This window comes from Oculina patagonica, chromosome 14, assembly GCF_052425735.1.
Source record: "Oculina patagonica isolate OP01 chromosome 14, crgOcupat, whole genome shotgun sequence".
Taxonomy (NCBI): domain Eukaryota; kingdom Metazoa; phylum Cnidaria; class Anthozoa; order Scleractinia; family Oculinidae; genus Oculina; species Oculina patagonica.
In genome coordinates, this window is record NC_135771.1 from 3,367,632 (window position 1) to 3,385,769 (window position 18,138).

General features: G+C 40.4%; 1 protein-coding gene across 1 annotated transcript in view; it reads right to left on the bottom strand.

Annotated features, from left to right (window-relative positions):
• LOC144638179 (uncharacterized) overlaps window positions 1–18,138 on the bottom strand; it is a 33,154-nt gene that overhangs the window by 1,947 nt on the left and 13,069 nt on the right. The window contains exons 3-5 of the mRNA XM_078497375.1: window positions 10,030–10,101; window positions 8,739–8,793; window positions 348–526 (exon numbers count right to left, since the gene is read on the bottom strand). Of these exons, the coding sequence (XP_078353501.1) occupies window positions 348–526; window positions 8,739–8,793; window positions 10,030–10,101 (306 nt within the window). The remainder of the gene's footprint in view (window positions 1–347; window positions 527–8,738; window positions 8,794–10,029; window positions 10,102–18,138) is intronic.

Here is an 18,138-nt window from a genome sequence, read left to right on the forward strand (position 1 = left end):
GGGGACTGGAAAAGAGTGAGCTGCCATGGTAACGGTATTTTATTTTAACCGTGTGTCGTGTGAAGAACTATTAGCCTGCCAAGTTTCAATAGTCTCTGCAGCAAATTAACCAAGATAGCTCTATTTTTATACTTGACATAAAATTGAGTTGAGTAGATGAAGTCACCAGTCCCTTATTTTGCATATTTTACAAAATTTTTAAGCCTAAATATCTCCGGAACTAAAACAGATATTTGAAAACGGAAAACGCCATTTAAAATCTTTTGTGGAATTCTCTTTGATACGCCTGAAGTTACAAGGGGTGAAAATTTGATCATAGTAGCAGTTTAATATAAGTTAAAACTTACTTGATGGGGGAGGCCTACGCCTTCGCTTACGCCAGAACATTATAAGAGCGGTCATCGTTATGAGTGTAACAACCAATACCAGAGTAATTAACATTATCGTAACTAGTAGATCTACATCGTTTGACGCAGGAGCAGGCGTCCTAACTACCATGTGGTTGCTCTGTGATCTCGTGGGTGTCCTGTGAAGGCAAGAAGAACGAATCAAAGATTTTGCGTACCTGCGTAGCAAGTTTTGTTGCATTATGGGTACGCAAAATATGAGGCGAGGGCAAACCAAAATGCTTATTTTTTTTTCGTTGGTTTGCTTCGCCTTCTATTTCTGCGCCATTTTGAATTTATTACTAAGTATGAACGCTAAACCAAAATGGAGGTTGTTTATAACCCGGGTAAGAATACCATGCAGAAGATTTTGGACTGGAAACTTAAGTTCACACGGAGGAAATGTAAACTCGTTGTGCGAAGTTCTTCGGACAACTACTCAGTTGTAGGGAGTCGATCGTAGCCCGAGTCACTGCTTATAAAAACAGCGAACTCCCATCACGAATCATCTTTAGAGGTGGCTTTTCCCTCGAACACTTACTTCCCCTCGTTTTGTGAACTGCGATAAAAGATATGAGAAAGCGGAACCAATCATATACCTAAAGACAAGCATCATTACGGAAATACAGCTCCAATTTAACTGGTATCCAGCGTAGGTCTTTTAGGATGGGGAAAATGTGATCAAATTTTCTAGTACCACTAATGATCCGGGCTGCGAATTCTGAAATGTTTGGAGCTTCGAGAGATTGGTGTCCGCGGCATTAGACCAAACGGATGAGCAATAAAATTACGTACTAAATACTAATGCATTAGATAAGATTTTATTTTATCAGCTTTTAAAGCTTCATTGAATCGTGCCATTCATTAAGCTACTTGTAAATTAGATTTTTTTTAAATTTTTTTTTCTTTTTCATGAAATGGCGCATAATAAATCCTTGCATTTTTTTGTTATTATTATTATTATTTTTTTATTATTATTATTAATGTATGAATTATAATTAAAGTGATTCTGTCAAACGCGTGCTTAACACGATTGTTTGTTCTAGAAGGTTATTTTTGATTGTAAGGTGATTTTAATTTTCCATTCTACAGTGGCCCATTAGGGACAGCGCTACAAACCTTAAAAGCACAAATTACAAAAATATACTACTGCAAACTAAATCAAATACACTACGAATAAATTTAAACCAGCATCGCCAATGGAAAATCGAATGCACTCCTACACATAGCCTGCGTGGACGGCGTTCAAAGGGGAAGGAGAAGGGGAGTTCGAGTTCGAGCGCGAAGCGCCGGCCACGCAGGCTATCCTACACACCGAAAAAAAAGTTAACCGCACACTCCAAATCAAGCTAAAAAAAAATCACCGCAAACAAAAAGCTAAGGCACAAAAAGTTAAACTTTTTTATAGACTCTTGGTTTTAGGCCATCGTAACTTGATTAAAAATATAACACAAACAGCGGTGATAAACATTATGAAAAATCGCATTTTTATAAACTTGACGTTTCGTATGCTAAGCTACATACATTTTCAAAAGTATGACCGTTAAAATTTTTGGCAACTATTTATATATTGTATGAAAGGGGTCTGGAATCGAGACTGTGACAATTGATCTACAGCAGTAACTTAATATTTACATTTTGGTTAATAAAGTAACAACCTCTCACTGCCGACATTGGCATTTAAAGAAGGTTGTAGTTCAAACTTTTTTATTCGGTGTGTAGCGTTTCACTTTATTGTAGGAGTACATTCGATTTTCCATTGGCGATGCTGGTTTAATTTGTATTCGTAGTGTATTTGATTTAGTTTGCAGTAGTATATTTTTGTAATTTGTGTTTTTTTAGGTTTGTAGTGCGTCCCTTATAATGGGCCACCGTACCATTCCATACTGAGCGTGTCCTGAGTTTCCTGAACAGAAAAATCAACTTAACTTTTGCGCTGAATAATTAGTAAATCAAAGAGCTCTTCGAATTTTTTTTTCACCAAGTTTTACGTTTGGTTTTCATACCTTGAATATATATGAGCAGCAGGTGATTCAAACATTTCCTTGATACAATAAATTATAAATGATTAATATTAATGCGATTAATATTAATCCGAGTTGTCTTGAATAAAAAAAGCAGAAATGAGGAAACATGCGTGACAATTGTAGATAATCAGCGGTTTAATAGAACCCACAATGTTTATTTAACAAATAAAAAAGCCTTGGCCGTGCTTTGTTCTGTTATAAAGCACGCAAGGAAGTGACTTGCATATCACCGCATAGCCTGCGAGCAGGCTCTCCATTTGGGGGCAACGTGAATATTGAACTCTTCGAGCGCCGAAGGCGCGATCCCGCGAGTGCCGAAGGCGCGAGTCGGCGAGCGAAGCGAGCCCGCGATTAAAATTGAGAGGCTGCACGCACGCCATTGAATTTCAAATCCGGCGCGTTCGTCCACGAACGCAGCACTCTAATTGGTCAAAAATGACAGGCTCAAATCAACTACGGCCGGCGTCCGTGAATGTCGTGAATAGGCACGCGAGTTCGTTCAGCAGCGTTCATGAAGCATTTTGGAAACTTTCGCTTGATTCTAACGATCTCCTTAACTTAAAACAAGAACAGGAAGATGCGGTACATTATCTTCTAGAAGGACGAGATGTTTTTGCGGTTATGCAAACCGGTTACGGCAATTGCTTCATACATGTATTTCAACTGTTTGCAGTGGCAATGGTGGAGAAGAAAGTTTACGAGCGACTCTCAGACACTATCGTTTTAGTAATATGCCCACTTTCCAGCATAATTGAAGACCAGGTGCCCGGGACCAGTTGAAGGAGGGACAATCGATGGGTTGAACTGTGTTGCTTTGCGAGGTTTAACCGGCGTTACGAGCGTCAGTTCGCAGTTAATATTTGCATCGGCTGAGAAGTCCGCGATAGTCGGACGAAACGCGCAGAAGAATAAAGCAGCTTTACAAATGCCGTTCGCAGAGTGATGCTCACTAGTTAGGTTCGATTTTCTGATTTTTTTGGGACAGGAATCGCACACACGGCTGGACAAACTAGACAATATTGCGAATTGTTTTTCAATTTGTTCGTACATCTGTCATCACTTGTCCGCGGCTCCCATCGCGATTTGACGCTTGAAATAAATTTTCCGTTTACATGCGAACCGATTTACCAGTTCCATATTTTACCAAAAATGTACACTTGCAGATACTGTAACATTCACTCTCTTTGTTTACAACTTTTTTCGAAATAAACGCGCGAGCGTTCGATCGATATATTGACACCGGAAGCGTAGCGAGTTGTCAACAAGTTGTCACATTTTGAGGGGCCGGATTTGAAATTCAATGGCGCGCGTGCAGGCTCTCCCTCCGCGTGCCCGCTTCGGCACTCGCGGGATCGCGCCTTCGGCGCTCGTGCAGTTCAATATTCACGTTGCCCCCGAATAGAGAGCCTGCTCGCAGGCTAATTTTTTTTACCCGAGTTTTACAAAGATTGTCTTGCTGCGTGGTCAACTCTTTCAAGTAAAGAAGTGGTTTCGTACGGGGATGTTATGAACCAATACTTGTGGAATAATAAAAACATTCTATGTGAAGGTAAATCTTTATATCATGCCTTTTTCCGCATAAACTGTGGGATAAGCAAAATCGGAGATTTAGTCTCTAAAGACAATACGTTTCTGGAAAGTGATAAAGTTCTCAGGTCAAAACTATCACCTAGTCAATTTTTCCTTTTAATGGGAGTAGTCAGTGCCACTCCAAAGGAATGGCGCTCCATTATCAAGGGTGAGAGTATATACCGTGAACCATACTCCTGCCCTGCAAATTCTTTTGAAGTGCCAATAAAGGGGGAAATGTTGGATATTTCTAACATTCCCTCCAAAATAGTTTATGAAGAGTTTCTTTCTCGTAAAGTAATTCCTCCTACTGCCCAAAAGAAATTTAAAAATGACTATCCAAATCTCTCCGTCGATTGGAAGAAAATCTATTCTCTAGCGTTTAGTGTTACTTTGGATACAAAGTTAAGAGCTTTTCAGTACAAATTACTAAACCATATTGTGTATACAAATGACAGACTTTATAAATTTAAGATTGTAGACTCGCCATTATGTGCTTTCTGTTACTCTGAAGATGAATCCCTCGAGCATTTATTGTTTCTTTGTAAAGCAAGCGAGGTATTCTGGAAAGAGGTATTGTCGTGGTTGGCCATCCATAAGAATGAAGTTTTAAATTTTTCTCTCACCGATGTTTTGTTTGGTAAGTTTGATATCGATACAGACTTTATGGTAGTTAACCATATTCTTCTTCTTGGAAAATATTTTATTTATAGGTGTAAGCTTGATAAGATTAAACCCTCTTTACCAGTTTTTAAGGCTAAATTAAGAGCTACTCTTAAATTAGAATTTTACATTGCCAGGAAAAAAGGTACACTTGCTCAACATTACAGAAAATGGAATATCTTTATTCCTGTATTAAGTTAGACTATTTCCTTTTTCCACTCTACCTTTTAAAAAACTCAACCGAAAATATTTTAGGTCACTCTATTTTTTCGAAACCTGCTTTTTGACCTTTTGTTTAGAAAGCTGGTGTTTGCTTTGCATGTCTCTTTTTTCTTCTGCTCTCCATAGCATAATATACCTTGTTTATTTTTTAACGTGCGCTTGTTTGTAGTAAGTAATGTTAAGCTTGTAATAATTTATTGTTGTAGTGTAAGTAAGTATTGTATTAGTGTAAGTAAGTAGCGTTAGGACTGTAAGTAATGTTTAAATTGTAAGTAGTGTTTCTTTTTTCTTTGTAATTTTGTACTGTATGTTTGTATGGCAAGAAATTAAAAATATTAAAAAAAAAAAAAAAAAAAAAAAAAAAAAAAAAAAGTTCTCTTTTCACCGCAGTCATTTTACGAGCATATCACCTGCAAAATGAGTTTCCTTTTCACCACAGTCATTTTACTAGCATATCACCTCCGCAATGAGTTCCCTTTTCACCGCAGTCATTTGACTAGCATATATACCACCTCTGAAATGTGTTTCCTTTTCACCGCAGTCATTTGACTAGCATACCACCTCCGAAATGAGTTCCTTTTCGCCGCAGTCATTTTACTAGCATATCACCTCCGAAATGAGTTCCCTTTTCACCACAGTCATTTTACTAGCATATCACCTCCGAAATGAGTTCCCTTTCCACCCCAGTGTTTCTGCCTACTTCTTGAGTGCTATCGTCACTTCCTTGAGTGCTTACAACATTTTATTGAAGTTAAGTGACTCTTGAACATCCACACATGCCCTGGGGTTGGGCATTTGATCAGAAAGTCTCAGCTAAGTTCAAATGCCGGCCTAGTCACATTTTGTAGAAGTGCGTCTGTTGCGTAAATAATTCTTAGTTTTGCCATCTTTTTTGTAAAATTTAACCCTGGAAAAACGCATTTGAAACTGTCGTACGGCAAAAAGGAAGCAGTGTGACAAAAAAAATCAAACTTTCACTCGATAGATTTTTTTCATTTTCTCGCAAAAGGTAGATATTAATTAACAAAAGTGATCCGTTAAGAAAAAAGTAGGGGTCACCGACCATTTAAGAGAGCAAATTGCAAGCGAAGCTAGCGGAGCGGCAACCCAACCTAAATGTTCTTAGAAATTTTACTCAGCGCGCGCGCTCAAAGTATGACGTGGCATGGCGTTGAATTACGTGCATGAATTACGTGCGCACGTCTTTAAATTTATAAGGCCGCAGAAAAAGGCCGCCTTGCTTCACTCTTTCTCCTGTTATATCCGCTGGTCAGCGGAGTTGCAAAAAATGTTTACAGATGATGGACCGACCAACCATGTGAGTGCCGTGTGGCTAGCCACTAAACTTCCTGAATTAAAAATTACCTTAAGGTTACTATTTTTAGCGGCTACTAATTTTAGCGATTTTTCCTGAGCAGGATTTAGCGACTATTTAATTTAGCGATTTTCCTTATTTTTTTCAAAAATAGTGATATCGTGTCAACCAGTTTTTAATAAACATATGGCTAATATGGAAATAAATGTTCAGTAAAAGAACAAAGTCACTTGAAATTGAACGAACATTTGCAAGGCCGAAAAGAACAAAGTTACTGGCATCTATTTTTAAAAGAATCCATGTTAAATTTTGTTTTTCTTTCTTTGGGATGAGAGGGGGGAACTTAAATTTAACGGGTATTAAAGTTGACCGATACAAATTTTAGCGAGTACTAATTTAGCGATTTTCGCCTAACTCGCTAAAATCGCTAAAATTAGTAGCCGCTAACAATATTAAGGTAAGGCGTAAAAATGAACGTTTAGTGGCTTAAGGATGCTGACAACAGTTTCCAGCACTTTCCAACTTTTTTGCTTTGATGGATCAATGCTAGCAAATCCTTATCGGTTGCTGCTATAATAATGGTATCGAACAAATGCCCAATCATTGACAAACAAGTTGTGGTTGTTTTCTTGACATCACTGGTTACCATAGCAACAGTATAATCTGTTAAAACACCCTTTATTTTAGCGTTAAGTGACTTAAGCCTGGTTTTCACTAGCGATGCAAGCACAAGCGCAAACGTAAGCGCAAGCATAAGTAGTTTGTGCCAAGTAAAAACAAACGTCAACATAAGCATAAGCGCAAGCATAGGAACACGATATTTACTAGTTACAAATCTCATGCTCAGACGCGGGGTAATCCAGAACGAGTGTTTTTATTGGGCAAACATGGGCAGACGTCGTAAATTTTAAGCAAGCACAAGCGCAAGCACAGACGCAAGCATTACAGCTCTTATTATATAGACGCGAGTGTTTTACTGGAAAATAGACCACTGATAAAATTCATACGAAATTACATCCGGGACCGTAGTGGCGTATTTTCCATATCCTCACTAGTGAGGATATCGATGACGTCATTTCGCGCCACTGCACGGTTGCAAGATAGTGAGAGATAGAGAAGTTAAGTTCAATGAAGCCGACGTAAAATCGTTCACTAAGGAGCAAAAAAATACAAACATGAAGAAGGAAACTTTGCATGACTCTAAACAAGTCAAGGAATTTCTTGCAAAGTGGACTGAAGGAGAGATATTTAAGAAATTCCAGCCGCTGAAGTGCAAGAGTTTACAAATTGAAGGGATGTGCTTTCGACACTTCTGTTGTTTTTGTCTAAATAACAAAAAGAACATTACACCGGGAGGGGAGGGGGAAGCAACTTCCCATACATTCTCTTATATGAAATCTGAGCGATGCTCTCACAACTTGCAAAGCAATCATCGGGGCGGTAGTCAGCGGATGTCTCTAAGGCGCATGAGCAGCTCCTTTCTTTGTGAACAACATGGGACCAGTGGGAGAGTTCGATTATTTTTTTATAGTAGTAAAAAAAAGGTTTTCTAAGTTTTGTCTTTGAAGCAGCGAAAATTTCTCCGGAAAGGTTTTTGGTGGCAACAGGGCTCTTATAAGTACACGACGATGGCGAAATTTTCGGAGAAACACTGTGCTTTTAGATTTTTTGTTAAGGGAATTGAACCCCTTTATAATAAGTGATTCCACGGCATGGTAGTCGTGATTGCCATAGCTTCCATTTCGCGAGAAAAGATTGCCTGTTGCATCATCGTCCAAAAACCGCTGATGCACGTATCCATGTTAAGCTGCTGGAGGGGGGAGGCCGGGCATAGGCCGGCATTTGAACTTAGCTGAGACTTTCTGATCAAATGCCCAACCCCAGGGCATGTGTGGATGTTCAAAAGAGTCACTTTACTTCAATAAAATGTTGTAAGAAAGTCCATTAAAACGGTCAAAAGTCCCCACCACGGGCCAACAACTGCTGTCAAATCCCCCGCCTATTCCCGGCCTCCTCCCCAACGGCTTAACATTGATAGGTGCATGACTACATCGCGAATTGATCGCGTTGCAAGTTGTGAGAGCATCGCTATTCGGTCCCAGACCTCGTTTCTATCCCCCCTGCAGATAGATATGAATTTTATGTTCTCGTGAGGGCTGTTCTCGTGGCAAAAACAATTTCTCACTCGTTCACTACGCTCACTCGTGCGATATTGTCTTTGCCACTCGAACATAAAATTCATATCTTCTCGCCACCGTGTAATATCCTCTAGTTATTTCACCGTGAAAACAGCCTCGACGCAAGCACAAGCACAAAGATCAAAATGTTTCCTTTTCTTGTGCTTGTAGTTGCGTTCGCGTAATGCCGTGTGAAAACGAAACACCGCATAAGTAATGATCAGCATATTAGTATATGACTTTTTGCAAAGTTAAAAAACTTCCTCGGAACGGTTTCAAAGTCACCTTAGAGTGCTGGAAACTGTTTCAAAAAAAATATAAAAAGAAGTGTCATACTGTAAGCACTATCGATATTTTTCAGAGAGTTTAACGCACTTACCGCTGGTAAAAACTTGTAGCCGTACCATTGGTGCTTCCTTCCTTTAAGTTCAGTACTGGCAGAAGAAAAAGGGACCATTACCATATAATCAAAGATCTCTTCGAGATATCGACTTTTTTGCACGAAGTATGAGTCGAAGGTTTATCCTGTGCATTGTTCTTCGAACTTATCATTACAGTTGTTTTGTAGTTTAGTTGATGGGCTTCTGCAATTTCCTATCTTCGCGGAGGAAATGTTATATTTGTCAGTCGTAAAGTATAGGGTAAATTTGTAACGTTATCAAGACTACAGCACCGCCTGAAATCATGTGCACATTGGCCGCAAAGCTTTTTATAGATCGCCTTTCAGAAACACGTGCGTTGAGATAAGAAAGCTGACATGTGATGTATGATTTGGGCTAGTCACGTTTTAAAAATGTTATATAACATTTGTAAATTTTGCAAGTCACGTTTTTATTGAGTGACGCTTTGATCACCCACAGCGGAAAGTAATCCCTTGAGAAATTAAATATTCCCTTGAGAAATTAAAACAGTCCCTTGAGAGTAGACAAGAATGTGGTTCGAGATAGAACAACTTGTCCACTATTCTCTTTTTCTTGCTTTTAAACAAGCGAAAAAGTCGAAAAAAACTATAACAATATCTATTTACGGGATCAAAAAACCCGAAGATTTGTATAGGTGGCAGTCCTAACCTTGCATCAATCTTTTAGAAGCTCGATAGCTCACGCCTTCTTATTTGCGTTTTAGGTATCGCAACGAGAGCTTGCCGTAAGTAACTGTGTTAAGTCCAGGTAGGGCAAAGTCTGTTTGACTTTATTGATAAGAATGGTTACAAGCTTAAAAACGACTGATTACAGATCGTCCTGAGACACAAGTTGTTTCTAACCTTATAGACGAGAATAAATTTATCTTGCAGTCTTCTGTTAAAGTAAAGTTGGTATGATTTACTTTACACATTTCTTAAAGAGGTTTTCGATGGACCATCATGCAGGAAGCATGCCATTTGCGTTCATTTTGAGTTTCCTGAGTTCTCTGATTGGTTAGAAAAACTCGTGCAATGTGTCCTGACCAATAAGCTGTTTTCTTCAGCAAATCAGAAGGGTAAAAAAACAATCGTGATAGTGTGCGCGACTTTTCTCAAGCTTTGTTGCGTTAATTCAAAGGTGAATGTGTTATCGTTACTGCCTAAGTGGGGACAAAAACAGAGTATTCATTTTGCTGTATACAAGGCAACAATTTTGAAAACACTAAGGCTATTGACTAAGGACAGAACAGTTCATACAAATGATTACCTGATGTTGATGGAATTGGTTTGGTGACTGCCGGCTTTCTCGCCGGTGTTCTTATACTGCTACTGTTGGACGCTGTGAAAAACAAGTAAGTAAAAGTTAAGTCTGCTTCGAGCTTAGTGGCCCATACAGGCCGGAGCTTATCCCGGTTTCCGTAGCATTAAGCGACTAGGAGTATTGCTACTCCCCCCTTGATGGGATGCCGCAGGGTTACCTCCCAGCAGTAAATTCGCCGGTACCCATTTATACACCTGGGTGGAGAGAGGCACTATGAGAGTAAAGTGTCTTGCCCAAGAACACAACGCAGCGCCCCGGCCAGGCCTCGAACCCTGGCCGTTCGACTCGGAGGCGAGCGCGCTAACCATTAGGCCACCGCGCCTCCCACGTGAAAAACAAACACATATAAAATTAACAGAAAAATAAACACATAAAATTAACAGAGACAAAGTAACAAACAAGTGAACCATTGAAAACGTAAATGGCTATTCTACAATCCTTAAAGTGACCATTTAAATTCAATGAAAGCTTTAAAGAAAATACTTTTGTGTCGGTAATGTTCATTATACTAAAAAAGGGCAGTTATAACTTTTTATCCAGTGTGTAAAACCCTAGTTTGTGCCATTTAGATGAAAGCTATTAAGCCTTATATATATTTGGTGCTGTTGGCTATGCTGTGGTAGCCTGTTCCAGAAAGCATTTTCTTCTGGTCAAAAAAGTGGTCATAATAACGAGGTGGTTCTACTGTGGTACAAGCGCTCACTGCACGAAAAGTAGGTATCTTTGACACGAGTCAAAAAAAAGTCACATCTTATGGCACCTTTGTCACGTCTTTGGTGAACGCCAAAGGTGTAACATCTTTGACCAATCAAAGATGGTCTTGCTGCAATCAAAGGTGTGGCAAAGACGGCCTTAACCACCTTTGCACAAAGTCTTTCGTGCGGCGAAGGATAAATAATATCTCATACTAGTACTTAGTCAATGTTTGTACTTTACTTGCCTTACCTTGGACAATATGCTGTATTTCTCGTTTTATTTTCCCCAAATGATTATATGCAATACAAACGTAGATCCCCTGGTCTTCTAGCTTCAATTTTCTGATTCTTAGATATCTCCTATTCCGCATCTTAAACCGCTCATACTTGTCTGTGATATAGTGACCTTCCGGTAACTTTCGCCACGCCGTTAGAGTCCTGTTGTCTGCTGAATCGTCGGTTCCAGAGAACTTACACCGTAACGTGACGGTTTCTCCTTCTTTGACTCTGTATCGTGGCTTTATTGGTGTAATCAGTTCCGGGGGCCCTACAAGACGGAAAAATAAAAAAAATGAAATTCAATTGAATTTCTAAGTGCAGTTATATAAGTGTTTGTAGGACTTTCTATCCGGTGGGATTTACTACACTCAAAAGATGGAATAAACCCAACATGCCATGCCATGCAAAGTGTTTACGCACGAAAGCAAGCGTAGGAGATGGAGAAATCAAGTAAGACAAAAGTGGCGAATGCCAGTCTAAAGTTAGCCTGCGAACAGGCTTCCGAGTCGGCGAACGCGAGCGAAGCGAGCGGAAGAGCGGGGGCCCCGTACCCCCCCCCCCCCCTTCATACCCCGCTCTTCCGCTCGCTTTGCTCGCGAAACCCCACTCGCTTCGCTCGCTGAAACCCCACTCGGGAGCCTGTTCGCAGGCTAGTCTAAAGTATCCCATCTACTTGTAGCCAATTCTAACCAATCACCACGCTCCCCACTGAAATAGTCCAATGAACCGATCAGAATGAAACACGAAACTTGCAACTACAGTAGAACCCCGGTAACTCGAACTCTGAAGGGAAACGAAAAACAGTTCGAGTTAGCGGGGTTTCGAGTTATCGGGGTAGATTGAATATTTAATATGCCAAGTTGATAATTGATAGATTACTGATTTTTCAGCACTTTAGTATACAGTACAGTGCCAATTAAACGTATCTCTTCAGAAACTCTAACACGATCATAAATTCTTATGATAAGAGTGGAAAAGGCTGTTAAATACATGATCTGTTCGTTGCTCTAATCAATGGGCAACCGTGGCGAGTGGCAAGAACCGGAATTCGAGTTATCGGGGTAAATTTGACTCAAATTTTGATCAAGGGAAACGAAATTTAGTTCGAGTTAGCGGGGTTTTCGAGTTATCCGAGTTCGAATTAACCGAGTAAAAATGACTGAAAAGTGAGTTCAAATCCAAGGGAAATGGAAGTTAGTTCGAGTAAGCGGGGTTGTTCGAGTTATCCGAGTTATTTATTTCATAAAAAGAAAACTATAAAAAAAGAGCTTTTCAGAAAACCTCGCCTCCACGTCTGTTGTCATTCACTCGAACATCAGCTCGGTAGAAACGCGGACAACATTATTGTTTCACCGGGACGTAGTCAAAAGACAAGTATCACATTCTGACAATTTCGGTAACACGCATCAAGAAAGTTTCTTGGCTAACAGTCGCCTATTTCGTTTTCGAATTTAATAGCGGTGAAAAACTTAGATGTTGTCCCACCAACGTCTTTCAAAGTCAAAGGGCTTGGAGCAAGGCTGGGGACCATTTCTCTGCGTGTTTTATCCAAAAATTAGTTAGAGGCAAAGGTCAATGCTTTTGAACTTGCTCGAATTGCATGACCACACTTGCGGTTTTTTCAAACATGTGTTTCTAGACTAATTATATTGTACATAAATCAAAATAATCACATTTTGAAATAGATTATAGCCGTTAACTATAACTCACCAACAACTTTGACGTCAAAAATCCTCTGGATACTGCAAAACGCATTCCTCACTATGCAAGTATAGGTGCCAGCGTCGTTGAAAGTTAATGCAGCGAAATTTAAAACCCAGGCTTTGGATCTCAAGTGCGCCCGACCAGCTCGGCTCAATGGTTTGCCGTTTTTCAGCCACGTCACGTTGAGGGGTTGCGCCCCTTGTGCATGGCATTTGAGCTTGATCTGTTGACCTTCAACGTATTCCATAAAACGGTTGCGGTTTTTGAATGGATTTTTGAATTTCGGTGGAGAGTCGTCTGCGAAAATACAAACAGTTAACGTATCTCTGTTATAAAAATAAAATAATAAAAAATAAATATGTGTTTATAGTGGTCACGCACTTAGCTTCATATCTCAACGAGATAGCTAGTTTACAGGCATGCCACTGAAACAGAGGAAACAAATAATTTATAAATGAACATAACAAGGTTAAAAATCCCAACTGGCAGGAGGCAGACCAGTTGGCTATATACAAAGCGTGGTCGAGGATTTGAACTCGGGAAAACCGAGAAACAAATCCAGCTAGTGGCAAGGGCAGGCATTGAACCGGTGACCTCCGGATTACAACACCAGCGCCCTAAACCACTCGGCCACGCTTTGCCTCCTTGTTATGATTTCTTTGAATCAAGAGAGCCCATTATTTCAAGTTAAAAAAAACTGTTGTGCTGAGTAAGAGGGCAAATGAAACACTAGTTGAGTTAATTATTCACTTAGAGATGAAAGTTAAAAATGTTACCCGATAATTTTTAAGCAATAATTGCTTGAGAGCTTGGTTCTCTCACAGGTTGGAAATCAGCGCGGGCATTTTCCACCCCCCCCCCCCCACCGGTTTAACTTTGCGCTGAAACTTATATGCACGAAGAAAAACTGTTTCCCATTGGCGAAGATTTTTCTAAGTTTGGAGATAGCACCATATGGGTTCGTGCACGTGGATTGCGTGGAAAAAACTGAGGCAAAGTAAAGAGAATTTGAAAGATGGTGTTAACAACCGGTGAAAATTACTGATGATAAGGGACGAGGTAGGGGGGCTGGTGGGATTTGAGGGGGGGGCCATCCAAAAAAAATTGGCTTCAAAGGGGGGGCCAGCCAAAAAAATATGGTCTGTTAGGGGGGGTCACTAAAAATAATTATACTTTTAAGTGTTGTAAAGAGGCTTCTGTAAGAAAAAAAAATCTTGCCAAAATGCCCAAAATGACATTCCTGAGGTTCTGAAAATCAAAATTTTCCCGAGGGAGCATGCCCCCGGACCCCCCTACTTTGTTATGTACCAAACGCCATTAACTCAACCCAACAGCTTATTGGTTACAAATGCAGAGAACCCATATTAACAGACGGCATCCATAATAAACAGTTGAGGCAATGCCAGCTATTTGGGGATGTGATTTTTGTACACTGATACATTCTTTAGTCACAAGGCTCGATATATTTTAATTTCACTTCATTATTGTTGTTTTTTCCTTTTTTGGGGGGGAGGGAGTCATCGGAAAAAAATTTGGATTTCGAGGGGGGGTCAGGTAAAAATTTTCGTTGAAAAAGGGGGGGTCATCATATATAACAGTGACTATCTATCAAATCCCACCAGCCCCCCCCCCCCCTACCCCATAAAAAATGAACGGTCCCTAACGAGTAATAATGCAAATGAAGGCAACGAGAATGAAATGAATAACAAAAGGAAGTAAAAGGAGATCAAAATATAACTAACAAATAGAAACTGACAACAAACCTATTAATGGAATTTTTGAAGGCCTCATGTTACATTTTCGTGGCGGCCGTTTGGTAGTGCTGACGATAGGCGGCTCTCTTGCAGTGATGTTTAAAGCTGTGGAGAAATGAATGAATGAACTTTGTAAATGTGCCGTCTAAAAGTATCTAGCAGGTGGAGAACTCTTAGCTAATAGGGAACATCCAACTAAGAATAAAAATAACTATATATGACACTAACATTCAGATGAATCCCGATAACTCGAACCTTCAAGGGAAATCGAAAAAAGGTTCGAATTATCGGGAGTTCGAGTTATCGAGGGTAAAAGTAGTAAGAAAATACCGATAAGGGGAAATTAAAAAAGGTTCGAGTTATTGAGGGTTTGAGCTATCGAGTTTCAACTGCACACGGGAAACTATAACAATATCCTGCCTCGTCCCCAGGCGCCGATTGGCCGGACGTTGAGGCGGTAAGGCGGGAAAACAGGGAGCGCGGGGATTGATGGTTAGGGAGCGAGCCGCTTCCCCGTCCGCATCAGGCCCAGAACGCCAAGCGAACCGTGCACGTCAGTCCCACAACACCAAGCGAACCGTGCACGACCAAGGACGAGGACGCCTGGGGACGAGGCATAACAATATCCATTTACAGGATCAAAAAGGGAAACTAAAAGTTGCATAGTTAGCAGGTCTTGCATCCATCTTTTAGAAAACTCGATAGATCACGCCTTCTTATTTGCGTTTTAAAAGCTTTTAGATTGCTTGCATGTGATTGTCTCTCCTTACTGGGGAGGTTACCCCATAGTTTATGACCAAGGTATCGCAACGAGAGCTTGCCGTACATAACCGTGTTTAATCTAGGTAGGACAAATTCTGTTTGCCTTTATAGTCTGGGAGCAATCGTATTCCCGTGGGATTTTCGTGAAGATTTTTGCCGACTAGTTTAGAAGTGTTAAGGGGGACCTAAGGAACACGATAAACGTTGTTGGCAATCTTGTAACCCGTGCAAAGGCCTTCAGAAGGGGAATTTAAAAACATCGCCTATTTGGCTTAGAAATCGAGGCGGCATTTTCTTGTGGTTCATTGAACCTGGAACGGACCTGGAACCATAGTGCCTCCCGTCCCCTCGCCAAACAGTTTCCAAGATATGTCAGTAGGAATCAATGAATATCCCGGCGTTGGGCAATTTAACGAAGTTAAAAGGCTTTGTATGGTCTAGTGACGCTAGTAAAAACCGTCTTTTCAATATATGTAATATGTCTACAGACCCTCCCATTCCCCCTCTCAGATTGTAGCAAGTTTTGTGGGTGAACTTTCTACGCATCGCTACAGTCTTCCATTCCTCCTCCCTAATTTTTCCAGCCGTAACCATCTGGCTGTGGTAACTTAGGACTGCATACTCTGTCGTTGTTAAAAGCGATGATCTGGGCTTGGGTACAGAGAATTGCTTCATAAAGTGCACTCTGCGTAGGTGGTAGCCTGTTCTTTTTGCACATCTACCACATGAGGTCTGTCTTTATCATCATGATTCGAGATGCTTGTTCTAAGCTTAAAAGTCTGGCAAACATACTGCTCTATTATTATTGCTGTCTTCTATTCTGGATACAGCGTCGTTCCAAGACATCCGAAAGCATTAATTACGTCCTTGTCTGTGTCTCTGAAGGCTTTTCAGCACGCAGGAAAAAACTTCCAGTTATGTTAGCCTGCGAAAAAAGCCGCCTCTCATTCGCTCCCGCTGCGGTAGCGGGAGCGAATGAGAGGCGGCTGTATTCGCAGGCTACACATAGTGCAGCTGTAATTTTAGCACTGCCAAGAGCGCTAGCAATCGACCCAAGTCCAATTACATGGTGGTTCTGGCCAGTGCCAGTGACTATGAACAGTCTTTGATACCGTCTGACCTATCAAGGTACTGCAGTTCTGCCATAGCGTCAACAGCAGGGACTCGTAGTTGCAGTTAAGGCTCCGCGTCCACATTTATTGTGTCATCTTCGTTATTCTGAGTAGCCGTGTTCGTTCTCTGCTGCGATTCACCGCCATGCTTGTAAAAAATTATCATTAACGAGCTCTTTGCGGAACAATGGAGCATCATACCGTCGGGTGCAAACATAGATTTCGGGACCACAGTAGATTCATTAGTCGTGAAACTCGACTACTTTATCCTTGCAAGATACTTTGATACCTTTCCGCTGTCTTTCCAAGGAAGAAGTTTGCGTTTATTTGTTCTGGGACCAGCGGTTCACTATGTTCGAGTGAATTCTGTCTTTAGCAAATATCTTACTAAGTGCCCTATCTCTCTCACTTTTATGGCAAAGATCACTCTTCATTGCTTCAGGCATGATCATGACTACTTTGGCTACTACAATTTTTAAGTTCTTTACTCTTTTCTTTAAACGGGGTGGCAAAGTTCCGCATTGTGGTCAACAACCAATCAATAATTCTGTCTTCGCGTTATGAAAAGCTGCATCACTGAAGACATCGCAGCCATTTGCTTTGCCTTAGGAAAAACTTTGAGTGATCCCAATAAGTCCTCCTGCAACCTTCATGCAACGGTTGATATGATCGAGAGTGGTATCCCATCCTATCGGGGTTTCTTGTTCACTTCCCTGTTGCCATGAAAAAATTTCTATAGACCTCAAGGCTTCTTAAAGTAATAACAACAGTTTTTTCTACCATTAATTTTCACCCGGTTTTCACTACGTAGACATAAAAGCAGTCTAGTTTTGAAACACCTAAGAAACAAAAGTTCAATAAATGATTGATTTTCCTCTTTGTCCACGTTCAGAGCCGAAAGACTCGCACTTCATTCTATTAGGACATTTTGCAAAATAATGGGCATCTTTGACCTCTTATAGTTCACACCCAATAGGTTTCTGTTGCTGCAGTTATTGTTAATTTTAAACTTAACATGTCGATATTTTAAGCAATATACGAAAGTAATTAATATCTAAGAATCTTAATTTGATATTGGAAGTAATCAGTTGTTTCAAAGCTTGCCATTCAGGGCAGCGTTTTTTTTTTAAAAAAAAAAACTAGCTCGGCCCTTCAGACCGGCCTTTTTTTGGACCTTCTTGGACCGAGGGACCCCCGCACCCCACCACCACGTAGCTTCTAGAATAACTTTCGGCAATCACAATAAAGCTAATAGGATGTATATATGTCTGAACATCTATCTTTTTGTATACGTTACGAGGGATGACTACGTAACATCACGTGCAATTTAAGTACATCACAATGTCAAAACAGCCGCCATATTGGATCCGCCATCTTGGATTTCAAAAATTTTCCTAAACGTAAGAAAACCACCCAAAAGTACTGCAAAGTACTTAAAATCAATAAAACTGTGCTTACGAACCGTAAAAAGGTGAAAATATTTACATTTAAGTTAATTTTCATTAACAGAAACACGAAAATTACAAATTTGGAAAAACATTCCAGTCAAAATGCCGTTGCCGTGGTGATGTCAAGTTCCTGAAACAACAATCTATCCTACGAAATTATTCTCAGATAAATTTTAGATAATCTCGCAAAGTTTGGCAGCGTTTGGTTAAACCCTGAAAAAGTTATAAGCGTTCAAAGTCAGCGCAGGCGTGAAAAGCCCCCTCCCCCCGGGTAGGCCTTTCTCGATTATGCTAGCATTTT